The sequence below is a fragment of the Mirounga leonina genome, unplaced genomic scaffold, assembly GCF_011800145.1.
Source record: "Mirounga leonina isolate KUSES-001 unplaced genomic scaffold, KU_Mleo_1.0 Mir_176, whole genome shotgun sequence".
Classification (NCBI taxonomy): domain Eukaryota; kingdom Metazoa; phylum Chordata; class Mammalia; order Carnivora; family Phocidae; genus Mirounga; species Mirounga leonina.
In genome coordinates, this window is record NW_023270454.1 from 33871615 (window position 1) to 33885723 (window position 14109).

At 40.3% G+C, this 14109-nt stretch overlaps 1 protein-coding gene across 1 annotated transcript in view; it reads left to right on the forward strand.

Moving 5' to 3' along the window:
* The first annotated feature begins 642 nt into the window (after positions 1-642).
* GATB (glutamyl-tRNA amidotransferase subunit B) overlaps positions 643-14109 on the forward strand; it is a 91760-nt gene continuing 78293 nt past the window's right edge. The window contains exons 1-2 of the mRNA XM_035022908.1: positions 643-868; positions 2762-2912. Coding sequence (XP_034878799.1) covers positions 693-868; positions 2762-2912 — 327 coding nt within the window. The 5' untranslated portion in view covers positions 643-692. The remainder of the gene's footprint in view (positions 869-2761; positions 2913-14109) is intronic.

The following is a 14109-nucleotide window of genomic DNA, read 5'->3' on the forward strand; positions in this document are numbered from 1 at the left end:
TACTGAGCAAGTACAAAAAGGAAAATAAGTTAAAATGTACCTGAAGGTACAATCTAGGTCTGTTTGTCTCCAAGTACCTCTGCTTAAATACAGCACTTACCACCTACATGAAAGTGTCCTATTTTTGTAACTTTTCTGTATGTCTCTCCCAACAATGCTTACATTCTACGAGAATAGTGGCCATAAATGTCTGGCTCACTCGTCAGTGCCTAAGAAAGTAGGCATGCAAATAAATATTTGTTGCATTAATGCACAAATTAGTGTGTAAACTAGCAGAGTAAACAGAGAAAATAACTGAGTGGACTTGGAGGTTCGGAAGTTTTCCCAGAGATGTCAAGTTCATTTACTTCAGCTGTAAGGGTTAACCGAGATATAAAATCCCGGCCAGGTTTCTCAGCTTTCGATCTGATCTCCGCCCCACCTGCTCTCTTTCAAACTCATCCACACGCGCCCCGCCACAAACCTCCCCAACTCCCCGCTAGGAGGAGTCACACCTCCCGACCCAGAAGCCCTCCCACCCTCTCCTCTATTTCTCCTTCCCTCCGCTCCCCGCCAGGGTTCCGCAATGCTCACCGGGAATAGTAGTCTTCCGGTGTGAGCCTAATAAGTTTTATTCGTTTTTTAGAACTACGCTTCCCAGAGAGCCTCGCGGAAGAAGGAGACTATCACCTGACAAGGACCCTGGCGGGGCAATGGCGGCGCCCGTGCAGCGCTGGTCCTGTGTTGGAAAGCGTTGGGTTTTAGCCTACATTGACGGCGGTTCTCGCCACGGAAGAGGGGCTGCGATTGGGTTCACGTCCAGGAGGAAAAGAGGACAGAGCTCCGTGGCTCAGCAGCCCCTCATCACCGCCCAGAAGTCAAGGAAAGGGTATACTATTTCATACCATTAATACCCATTTAAGCGTGAGGTGGAACTGCGGGACTGGGGAGGTGATGGCCACTACAGCCCCGCTTCAGTCTAGACGTTTTGATGGGGGAGGGGGAGTAGGGGGGGAGTGAGATTGGGCTATAACTTTCAGCCCTGAAACCTAAAATGAAAGCACAAAACTAGCTTTCTGTCAGCTCCTCCTCCACACATAAAACACTCTTCGAATAGGTGGGCATGTATGGGGAATTCTCGAGTGTAAAATCGCAGGTCTTTTCTTGAATGTAAAACTACACACACAGAAAAGTGGACAAGGGGTCGGTGGCACCAGAAAGCGGGATCTTATTTAACTGACATTTATTTAGCGCTACTATGGGACAGCAGTGTTCTTAAAGTAGAAAGGGAGTCTTTACCTACGAGCTCAGGATGGTGGTGGCTTAATGTCATTACTCCGAAAACACCACTGTCTGTGGAGGCGTTTCATGTTGAACGTGTTTCTAGACTTAGGAGGATGCAGTCAATACAAGAGATCTTCCCTCTGATTAGTCTGGCTTATTTTGTTAGATATCCTCTAAACAGCTGTTTATACTTTATAGGACTTACATAGTTTCTTTTTAAATACAGAAACAAGGCACGTGTTTACTAATCACTAGCCTTTGAGATAGTTTAAGTTGGCATTCTTTTTGCTTTTCTGTTGGAGCAACAGAGGGGAAAATGTCCAGAAGCATTCAGCTTCTATTCCTTTCATAAATTAGATCATCTGACTGTATTTTTTTCTCTCATGTAACGAAACTGCAAAAATAGTTTTGAGTGATGTTTTAGTGAATGCAGAATTTCTGATGAGTTTTTCATTTATTTCCTCTCAATTGCCGGCGGTGCTTCCAAACTTTAAAAAGGAATTAATCTTCTCACAGTACTATAGATATAGAACTTCATGTGTTGAAATAATTGGAACAAAACCCAGTACATGTAAACAAAAATCTAGATAATACAGAAAATTGCTTGGGAGAAGAGTAGGATAGGAACAAGGTATAGAGGGAGTGTGTGTAAACAGGCATTGTCCAGGATATATGGTTTCAGAAGGAATAAGCACGCTTATACAAACCTAGAGAGACCTGTGTGTTCATACAGATCCAACAGAGTAGGAGAGGTTATTATAGGATTTAACAACTTCTTAGATTTGATAGCAATCAAGCATAAACAGAGGAACCTGAAACTATAGGGAATTGAAAGTGATTTGGGGGCAAAAAAAAAAAAAAAACCCACATCTGATGGTTTAATGTTTTCATTTGCCCAAAATCTCAGGAAGAGTATGATTTAGTGATGATCTGTTATATCTGTGTCACTCTGACCATTTTACTTGCAAGCCATTGTTATGGTTCAAAACATGACAGAGAATTTCCCTTCCTTTTTAAATAAGATATACAGCTATTCACCATTATTTCTCTAGTAATAGAAGCATGATGTTTATGTTAATTCTAAAAATGTTTGCAAGGTAAGCTTTCATTTACTGAGTTATTAATTGATAAAGGACAGTTAATCTAGAAAATACTGCTTTTCACTAGAGTCAACCAAGCAGACGTCATCTGATAGCCATTTCTAAATTGTTTCAAGATGCCATATTTTTCCTTCATCACCTTCCTCTTTGTACAGTGAACTCTTCCTATGTACCGTGTTGTAAATGAATTTTATTTTGCTGGTCTTGTAGATGTTCATCATGAATTGCTTTTGATTCAGTCATTGATACAATATGACATATTTTTAAATGTAAGAATCTAAAATCTGTTTTAAGTTAAAAACACAAATAGCAAATGACCACGTGTGGTTTAGGGTCGTAGAAATTCATGCATAGTGATGGATCTAACTACTTCTTAATGATTCTTTCTTTCTCTTTAGCGAACACGAGTGGGCAGCTGTGGTAGGTTTGGAAATTCATGCCCAGATCTCTTCCAACTCTAAACTCTTCTCTGGATCTCAAGTCCACTTTGCAGCACCTCCAAATTCTTTGGTATCTTTTTTTGATGCATCTCTGCCTGGAACTCTGCCGGTAAGGTTTTTATTTAATCATATTTTCATTAAAAAATGTTTCTCTTTTATTGGACATAGATATTGGTTTCCTTGTTTTCACGGCTTGACACAACTCTTAGAAAATACTTTTTTTTAGGGAATTTAGGGAAGTAGGATGAACTAAATGTCTTCTAAAGACCCATCTCTGTAATTCTGTTTCTAAGCCTAAACGTCATCTGTTTGTTCATACATGTATTCACTCATTTCACACACATTTTAAAATGTCTACAAAATACCAGACACTGTGCCATGAACTAGAACATGAAGATGAGTGACAATCTTTGCCTTTGAGGGGTGTAAAAACTCGGTAGGGAGAAGTGTCTTATAAAAGTGTCTACTTATAAACAAGTAGGGTACTGTGTGATTATACCTGTGAAGGTGATATGTAAGCATGGTTTTGGAATCCAGAGGAGGGACACCTACTTCTGTAAGAGAAGGATTATTGTGAGAAATTGAGGTATGAGTACGATTGGAAAGCTTGTTGGAAGAGGTGGTGTCTGAGTTATCTGAGAAGTCACAGAGGAGTTAGGCAGATAAATGAAGGAGGAGGAGGAGTCTAGCCACAGGAAACAGCATATGACGCATGATGTTACAGTGTCAGATCAATAATGATTGTGATTATTGAAAACTAAGTGGTTAGTAATGGAGAGAAAAAGTCAACCACAATAGGCTTGAGTTAACTATTCATTTATCTGCTCATTTTCACTTAAACCCAAGGAATGACTAGGTCCGTTGTACTCATCAGCAAGATTGCTATCATATAATTTCATATGGTTGGCTGGATTTTGAAGAAGAGGATGGAAGGAACAATGTGAATATTTGAGGTGATAAATAAACCATGGTCTGTCCGGGACATATAGCATTGACTGGGTGTGGGATTTCCTGCCATCCTTGGAGGGAATGTGTATAGATGGTGGTGATCAGGAGGGAGGAGGAGGGACTGTCACGGGTGACTTCCATACTCTCTGACTCTTAAATACAAGCGAAAGCTGGTTGATTTGACCATTGGCAGGCTTGCAGAGGCACATTTACCTTTCTCAGAGTCTCTGCCCAGAGTTGAAGGTTATGGGCAGTGCCTCCGATGTGTCTGCCATACCCAGAGCTTTGGTTATATTGGGGCAATGTCTCTATCTTGGAACTTTTTCCTTACTTGTGCTTTTTGTTGTGGAGGACTCCCATCCCTGCAAACTCCATCCAGGGTCACCTTTGATTTACTCTTGAGTCTTTCTGGGGGAAAGACAGATAAAGGGGTGTCTGCCCCTCCCTCCCTCTGGCTTAGACTATCTATCTGTGGAGAAATCATTTGTGTTTGGGGAGAGACAATTTTTCAATTACAAATGTGGGAGTTCTTTTTTGGGCAGAGATGCGGATATAGTAGAAATAGAGTAATATCTACTCAGACAAGTGAAATGGAAAACAATTCATCACAGTACCTCCTTTTTTCCTTCTGAGCTCAAAACATTTTTTTTCCCCACATGGTAGTTCATTATCAAGAGACTACATGTAACCTCTGAATTCTTTCTAGGTTTTTCCAGCTGAGAATATAGTATCCAGCAAAGTATTTATTATAGTTCACATTTGGAAATAGATCTATTTGCAGATAGGCATGTTTTCCATAAATAGGCTCTTCAATTGTGGGTAAGTGTGGTCAAATATTAGAGACCGTTCAAAACAACTAAAATGTCAGCGTACTTTGAAAGACTTCTTGCTGTATACCAGAGAAGAATGTGCTTGCCCAGTGATAAGCATAGTAGTAAAACAGTGAAGGTGTGTGGGGACATTTGAGCATTGAGAGCTTGGCTTATATTAATTACAGTCAAAGTCTAGAAATCAGTTTTGCATGAGCTGGGATTTGTTTTTTCTCTTCAGAGCCTACCACACTCATGATTTAAGGAGCCTAAGGGCTTATTCTCTTGACAGAGCTAATCTACCTCTTCTAAAATGTTTCTGTCTTTAAAAGACCTATTTTGGGGTGCCTGGGTGGCTCAGTCGGTTAATCATCTGCTTTTGGCTTAGATCACGATCCCAGAGTCGTAGGATCAAGTCCCACATCGGGCTCCTTGCTCAGCAGGGAGTCTGCTTCTCCCTCTGCCTGCCATTCCCTCTCTCGCTCTCCCTCTGACAAATAAATAAAATCTTTAGAAAAGAAAAAAAAGACCTATTTTAGTATGTGAGCAAAATTATACCCAAACTACCAGAATAAAACATTGCCATTCCCATAGCACTTCAAAACCCTGTGATTTACCTATGTAAATGTATTGAAACTTTTAGTCAGTTGCCCTTTTCTAAGCCCTTAGATGGTGTATTGGTGCTATGATATTCTGACTCAGCATTTGGTTGTTTTTGTACAAAAAAATGGTGACCATTTGTCAAATACGCTGATAAGAAGATAGAAAAAGGCAACCAAAAGAATTTAGGTTATAATGTAAAGTCTTTTTTTGGAGATCATATTCATTTGCTCTGCTGGCCCATTATAATGGGTGTCTTCTGTAGGCATTTGATTCTCCCTCTCTCAGTTGTGTCTTTATTCACTCAGCTGACACTTATTGGATGCCTACCATGTACTAGCCATCGTACAAGCTCTGACGTGACGCACCTTTGAACAAGATAAAAAATAGACATGGGTCTTGTCCTCATGATGCATGGACAAGTAAGCAGGCACTTGCAGTACCTTTTAATGAACATACTGGTAGTGAGAATACAGAATATGTGCTTGAGAAGCACATAGGAGGGCCAGCCAACACAGATAGACAGAATTTGCAAAATTGGCGAAATAAAAGTGAATAGGATGCACAAAGACCAGAGGAGAAACAGGACAGCTCTATGAACTGAAGGAAGTTCCATGCATGGTAGCATAGAACTTGAATATGGCATGGCAAGAGGTGAGCCTGGCGTGGCAAGTATAGTCTGTACCATATAATCCCATTTGCAGGGAGGTAGGAAGAGGTGAGGAGAGTACAGTGTGAGAAAGTCCAAAGAAGAGAGTGTTTTGAGAAGGAGGGAGTATGGTTTCGAATGTTACTGAGAGGTCAAGTAAGGTGAGGACCAGGAAGTGGCCGTTGGATTTATCAACAGGAGTATGCTTTGAAAGAACAGCTTCAGTGGAGTGATAGGAGTAGAAAGTAGGTGGATAGTAGATTGAGAAATACAAGGAAGTTGCAGAAGAGGTGAGAGAGTGTGGGCAACTGTTTTAAGAAGGTTGGCTATGAAGGAAGAGAGAATGCAGGAGATGAATGGAGACATGGAATCAGGGGGAACATTTTTATTAGTCCTGTTTTCCTTAATATTGGAGAGATTTAAGAAGGCTTAAATACTTATGACTTATAGTCAACAGTAAAATATTATACACTAAAAAAATGTGTAACGAAGGTAGATCTCATGGGAAGTGTTCTTACTGCAATAAAATAAAGTTTTTAAAAATACTGATGAGGAACCAATGAAGAAGGGGAGCTAAAGACAGTTAAAGAGGCTTGAACGTGTGCATTTTAATCTGTCTCTTGCCACCCCAAAGAAACCCCACTAAAATTATAGTAAAAGAATCTAATAGTTATAAAACCTGCATGAGAATGGGAGACCAGAGTGCATGAGAGATGGTAGATGGAGGAGGGCTGACTTAGCAGAGCGGAGTTAACTATAAAGGGACAGAAAGCCTGCAGAAAGAGCCACTAGTGAGAGATGAGATGTCATGCCCTGCATAGCCTCAGAAAGGGTCCAAATATGGGATCCTTAGGTTTTGCAAAGGCCAGGGGGAGGTGGAAACAAGGGGTTAATTCAGAGTCTGGATGAGGAGCAGATAGACTTAAGGTCCTCTCCCTGACCCTCTGCAGCTGCCCCACTCTAATAGGAATCTGTAGTTTTGGGAGAAATTCAACTGGTGACACACTCCCCTTGGGAACCCCAGGCAGAGAAAAGGCACTGGTGTCAAACAGTGTCTGCATATAGACTCTAGGGCCTGCCCAGTGCTTTTCTCCACCCTGTTTGAGGAGCTCAGGTGACCTATTTTAGCCATTTCTCCTCTTCCTCTCCTCTGCCAAGCAGGAATCTGCAGGAATTTGTTTGGAGATTACATGTCCCTGGAGGGAAGAACTTTAGTTACTGACACTTGGGGGTTGTCTCTATAAAAAAAAAAAAAAAAAAAACTGCCTGGCTACCTGATTGTCCTAGAATGCAGGCCATCAGTCAACAAGCCCTGGATACCTACATAGAACTTTTAATCAGCATTTTAGTATCTTACTTGAAAATATAAACCAATGGCCAAAAATCGGTAGACATTTGAGGAAGTGCTTCAACATAATGGACAGGGCCCAAAATAAAAAGACTAAAAAGAAATAAGAAGTAACAGATAATGCACAGAGTAAAAGAATACTTTAAAAATTAAAAGTTTTTATAAATATCCTCAGATAAGAGAAGGTAGATGCATCTTTGAGATAAGAACATGGTACTACTTTTTAAAAATAAAGATTCAGAACAAAAAGCTCTCAGAAATTAAAATTATGATAGCAAAAAAAAAAAAAAAACCCAAGAGAGTTAGAAGATAAAGTCAAGAAAATCTTCCAGAAAGTGTAACACACGTACAGTGAATTGGACAGCAGGGGATAAAATAAGAAAATTAGAGACTTGGTCTAGGACGTACAACATCTGATTCATGGGAGTTCCAGAAGACAGAAGAGAGGAAGCTATCAAACAACACAGATTAATTTCCCAGAACTGAAGGACCTGAATCTCCAAATGGAAAGGACTTGCCAAGGACCCAGTGCAAGGAATAAAAATAGTCTCACATACGGGCATGTGATCATGAAGTGTAGGAATGCCAGGGATAGAGATAAGATACTGGAACAAAGAAGAAAAGAAAGGTCACATGCAAAGGACTGGGAATCAGAAAGTCATTGGACTTCTTAAAAAGCAGCACTTAAAGCTGGGAGAGAATGAAAGAGTGCCTTAAAAAAAAATCTTAGAAGGAAAAAAAGTCATTCTAATTTAGAAGTCTGTATCCAGCACTATAAATTAAGTGTGACAGTAGAACAGTGATATTTTCAGATAGTCAGGTTCTCAAAAAATTGGCCTTTCACTATCATCAGAACCTACTGGGTTGATGGAGAGGTTCCAGATTGCCAGCTCTGCAACGGGCCCAGGGAATCTGGTGGGAAAAGAGGATGGATGGCTCCAGAACAGAGCGATTTCAAGAAAAAAAAAAAAAGTGTAGTGTAGTGGGAATAGCAGATATCTAATGTTTGTATAGACACAAGAATTTCACATATACACTGGAGTCTTTGAGAATAATAAGGAATAGGTAATAAAATATTAAGCAAATGATGAAATGAAGCCCCATCAACTCCAGAAAAACAAAATGTTCAAGAAAGGAAATGTAATCATAGTATACTTAACAGCTCAGCAGAGAAACATATTTACTTAATAATAATAATAATAGAAGAACCAACTCTGATATAACTAGGATATTGGGAAATAAAAGAACTAAATTCTCATCTATCATTATCAGAAGTTACATTCTGAATTGACATAATGGACCGAAAAAAGTAATGTAAGAATGTGCTCTAGGAACATTTTTGGCCACAGATTAGGGGAGGCATCTTTCTCCTTTTCAGGCCCTAAGTTGGTTGATTGGGGGTTTGGTTTTATTTTGTTTTGTTTTTTAATTTTTAAAAATAAGGCAATGAGTGAAAGATTTAGAGCTCTCGAGAGACAGATTATTAGTCAAAAGAGTTTTCAATGAAGTTTTTAAAATTTTATGTAAAGGTGATATTAAGTAATCAAATATTACCTCTGCTGTTTTCTCAGCCTTCTACTGGTCAGATATCTTTTTTGTTCCCAAAGTCCAAATAGTGATGTACTCCCCACACCCACCAACCCCCACCTATAACTCCCACCCTTACCATGCTCTTAGGAGGAATAGGCTCCTCCACATTCTAGATTAATCATACCCAAATTCACACATGTGGTGGGGGTACCTGCTTCCTTGGGGGATGAAGTAACCTACCTACCTACCTACCAGTTTGACTTTTCAGACTTTAATGTTATTCACCTTACCATGGGGTTGCACTTAAGGATGGCATATTTTGTTCTTGAATAGAAATGGAATACAGTAGCAAGTATGGGTAAATTCTTATGAGACAGAGTAATATTTAAAAATATTGTGAAATATCTTGCCTTATAACTTCTTTAAATTATCTCTTGGGAATGGAATGGGCCAAGTCTTGGTGTTCTATGTTCTAAAACAAGAACACTGTGTCATTGGGACAGCTATCGACTCTTGTCTCTTTCCCAGATTAAGGAAGGATTGTCACATGGCAAATGGCCAGCAGCCTTGGCCAGCAGGTGATGGATTTTCCAAAGGTCCCCTGGCACTGCATATTACTTAAAAATAGGAAGATAAATATGACAAGACAGCTCAAAGATCTGAAGATAGTTGCTGCCAGGGAACAGGACTGGCGGGTGAGGGTGGCAGGAACTGCTGGTTTTCATTATAAATTATTTCAAAATACCTGCCTGCAATAAATTGTTAAACAATCAAAAGTTAGCTTTAAAGGAATAACATAGAGAAGGGGAAATTACTCACAGAGTCAGGTTCCTGAGAAAACAAGAGGGATCCTCAGGGCACAGGGAGAAAGACAGCTTTCCCTCTGTAATCTCAGGGAAGATATGTCCCTCCAACCCATGGGTAAAGGTGACTTTCTAGGTTGGGTTGTGGAAGGTTGAGGAAGCTCCCGTCTGGTTTTTTTCCTTTCTTAGCAAACACTGTTTCTGACATCTCTCCTTTTTGAAGCTCTTTCTTGCCTGAGTCAATATCCCTTGCATTCTGGGCCTGTGGGTGAGGCACTCTCTGAGTTTTTCTGTGCCTCCAATCATTTCTAGCTCTTGAATGATAGTACAGAATTCTAAGCTGACAGTTATTTCCCCTCAGCATGCTGCAGACATGATTCCATTGTCCTCAGGCCTGTATTATTGCTGATGAGAAAAGTCTGCATCCTTTGTAAGTAATCTGATTTTTCTCTCTGATAGCTTTAACCAGGACATGTCTAGGTGTGGATTTGTTTTTATGTATTCTGCTCAGTACTCAGTAGAATTTTTCCACCTGAAGACTCTACCCTAGACTGTGGCAGTCACTCTGTGGGACGAATTCATGGCAGCCTCTACCATGGCCCATTGGGCTTTATTTAAATGAACTGCTTCTATGTTACTGTCACTCAGCTTGGATAGTGCCAACATTCAAGCCCTACACCCAAGTCAGGTACAGGGCCAGAGGCTCTGATTTCTCAAGACTCTCTTTTCACCTTTGGCTTGAAGCGGGTGGCCTCCTCCCTATCAACTCCTCCGGTGGGTGGCAGAAGAGTTTTTGACTGGACCAGGATTTTGTGGTTCCCAGTTCCCTGCCCCAGTTGTCTCACAGCCTTGACTTTTGTTTCTGGGAGCTTTATATCGCCAATGTCTGGTGTCCTTTCAGCCTGGTTCATAATAATGATAGTGGTAAAATCAACTAACATTTACTGAGTGCTTGCTCTGTGGCAGGCACTGTTCTAGGTGCTTTCTTCATATGTGTTGACTTATTTATTTTTTTAAGGATTTTATTTATTTATTTGAGAGAGAGGGAGAGGGAGCAAGAGAGAGAGAGTGAGCACCAGTGGGAAAAGAGGGAAGAGGGAGAAGCAGGCTCCCCACTGAGTAGGGAGCCCAATGTGGGGCGCGATCCCAGGATCCGGGGATCATGACCTGAGCAGAAGGCAGACGCTTGTCCGACTGAGCCACTCGGGTGCTCCAGTGCTGACTTATTTTAATCTCGTATTGACTGTATCGGGAAGTTCTCATCATCATCCCAGTTGGAAAGTAAGTAGAGGAGCTGGATACAGACCCAGCAGTCTGGCTTCCAGGTTCGTACTCATAACCCCTTTGCCATCCCATCTCTTATGGTTACCCTTGGGTGATACATGGCTTTGAGTTCCTCTACTGCCACAGGACCCAGATTTCCTTTCTCGCTTTTGAGCTTGGCTGTGTGTGTGTGTTTATAAATTTATATGTTTATATAACTGTGTGTATAGATAGAATACTTGTTCTCATCCCCCTTCTCCCTCCCACCCCCAGTGTGTCTGTACCCCCAGCTGTGTATCACTTAGGCTGCTGTTTTGACCAGTGGTTACAACCCCCCCATCCCCATTCTGATTGATGACCCTTCTGAATGTTTCTTGGAACCACAGGCATTTTATCTTCTTATTTTACCTTTAGTTTTAGAATTATATGAAATTCCATCATAAATCTTCAGACTGAAAAGGTCATTCAGCCCATTTTCTTCCTTATAGGCAGGATTACAGCTAAACTAAGGACAGCATTCTTTGTTTTTATTAGCAGGGATTCAGCCTCACTCATTATTTTTTTTTTTTTAAAGATTTTTATTTATTTATTTGAGAGAGAGAGAATGAGAAACAGAGAGCATGAGAGGGAGGAGGGTCAGAGGGAGAAGCAGACTCCCCGCCGAGGAGGGAGCCCGACGCGGGACTCGATCCTGGGACTCCAGGATCATGACCTGAGCCGAAGGCAGTCGCTTAACCAACTGAGCCACCCAGGCGCCCTCACTCATTATTTTGACCTAGTAAAACTCCTTACGCTGGTATGGAATCTTCCTTAATTTATTACATAATTATAATTAAATAATTATAATAAATGATGTCTATAGAATTTAGACAGAATCTTAGGTTACCTGCTTAGAATTTATTACCAATTTATCAGTGTCATTCTAATTTCTCTACTTATAATACTTTGTACATGAGATATGACATGGGAAGAAAAATAGGAAAGAAAACATATTTGTTTGATAATATGTCAAATTTACACATCTCTTTGTTTCATAATTTTCTAATGTTTCCAGTAATGGTGAGATTTCATCAAGTTTGTGTGAAATTGATGCAGGTGCAAACCTGTTTGGTCACACACACAGACACACACACACACACACACACTCATTTGAAATGCTTATCCCCTCCTACTGTCAGTCCCTATGCAGGAGAAAGCAAGGAGGACATTGTTACCTCTGCTGACGCCAGCTGGTAGGTTGCTCAGCTATGGCCCGTAGATAACTACTTCTGATAATCAGGCTGCACCACAATTAGGTTAATTAGAAAGTAGTGACTCTGCTCTTGTTTTGCTTGTTTGAAAGCTCTTATCCATAACACAGAACCCCCTAGTCGCTATGGATGTCTGTTGTTTCCAGAACTGGGGAAAGGGCCATAACAGCTCTTTTCCCTTATCCTCTTTTCTTGCAATTGGCCTGTGTAAAAAAGCATTTGAGGTTTTACAGTATCAAAGATGTTTGGAATTGGCTCTGGCAGCTATGGAATGAAAACTGGAACATTGTTTACCACATTCTACAAAACTTTCTTTTATGCACAAGAGTATGTACAGTTGACCTTTGAACAACATAGGGGTTAGAGGCACGCAGTCGAAAATCCACATATAATTTTGACTCCCCAAAAATGTATCTAATAGCCCACTGTTTTGTTTTTTTTTAAGATTTTACTTATTATTTATTTATTTGAGAGAGAGAGAGCACAAGCAGGGGAGAGGGGCAGAGGGAGAGGGAGAGAAGCAGACTCCCCGCTGAACAGGGAGCCCAATGTGGGGCTAGAGTCCAAGACCCTGGGATCATGACCTGAGCCGAAGGCAGATACTTCACCGACTGAGCCACCCAGGCACCCTACTAATAGCCGACTCTTGACCAGAAGCCATACTGATAACATAGTCAATTAACATATTTTGTAGGTTATATGTATTATATACTGCATTTTTATAATAAAGCTTCTAGAAAAGAAAACATTAAAAAATTATAAGGAAAAGAAAATACATTTATAATATTCTGTATGTATCAAAAAAAAAAAATCCATGTGTAAGTGGACCTGCACAGTACAAACCTGTGTTGTTCAAGGGTTAACTGTATTACTGTTAGTAGCAAGGCGAAGGGGAATGAAGAGATGGAAAAATATGATGTGAATCTGATGTGATGCCTGCCCTCTGGAAACAAACAATGGAGAGACCATACTTTATACTAGAGATTCATATTTAAACATGTATGCCAATTGTACCATAAGGCATTTTGCCCCTTAAAGAAATGATAATGTGAATGTTTTGTAAAATGCTTTGAGATTAACTTGATTTTTAAGTTTCTTATGATGTATTTATTTAAAGTTAGCTGTCTGGGGCTCCTGGGTGGCTCAGTTGTTAAGCATCTGCCCTTGGCTCAGGTCATGATCCCAGGATCTTGGGATCAAACCCCACAACGGGCTCCCTGCTCAGCAGGAAGCCTGCTTCTCCCTCTCCCACTCCCCCTGCTTGTGTTCCCTCTCTTGCTGTGTCTCCCTCCGTCAAATAAATAAATAAAATCTTAAAAAATAAAGTTAGCTGTCAATATCCTAGTTCTCTGAACATAGCAGATACTGGTAATAACTTTTGTTTTGAAGGACCTAATAGATTTAGAAATACTTGACTAGTTCTAGAGAGCATTAGGCTGAAGTGCTTTCTTAACTCTTAATTCTAAATGTAATTATAAAAGTTGTTTGTAACTGAAAACTTCTAAGCGAAATAAAAATTCAAGAACACAGCATTAGGGAAGTGTTTAAATGCATACATTTATAATCAGATCTATATTTACCACTCTGTAAATTCACACTAGATGATGTTTAGTTTGACTACGAAGACAGAACGTGACATTTTTCTATTAAATTTTTTTTCCATTTCAGTGGTTTGCTTTAATGTAATCTGTAGAATTTATAATTACATTGTATTCGCAGACTTTAATCTTGCCAGTCACTCTCCAAGTCACTTTGATGGTTTTCTTTCATTCCTTTGTAAAGTAGGGTGTTCCAGGAGTGAGGAGCTTTGCCCTGTGACCTTTGTCCCTATGAAAGCGGTGTGTCTGTGAGCTTATACACACAAATGTGGAAAGCTCTCAGCTCTTAAACTCTTCTGATGGCCCAGGCTTGCCTTCTGATGTCATTAACTGGCTGTCTCCCGTGAATTCAGATGACTCATGATGATAATGGACATACATGGTCAGTAGGCAGCATGACCTCACCTCCCCTCACGTGGGAAACATTTGACTCTTTCCCTGTCATGGATCATTTCCCAACTTTCCATGGATTCTCGAAAGCCTCCCTCTTTACGACTGTTTTCACCTC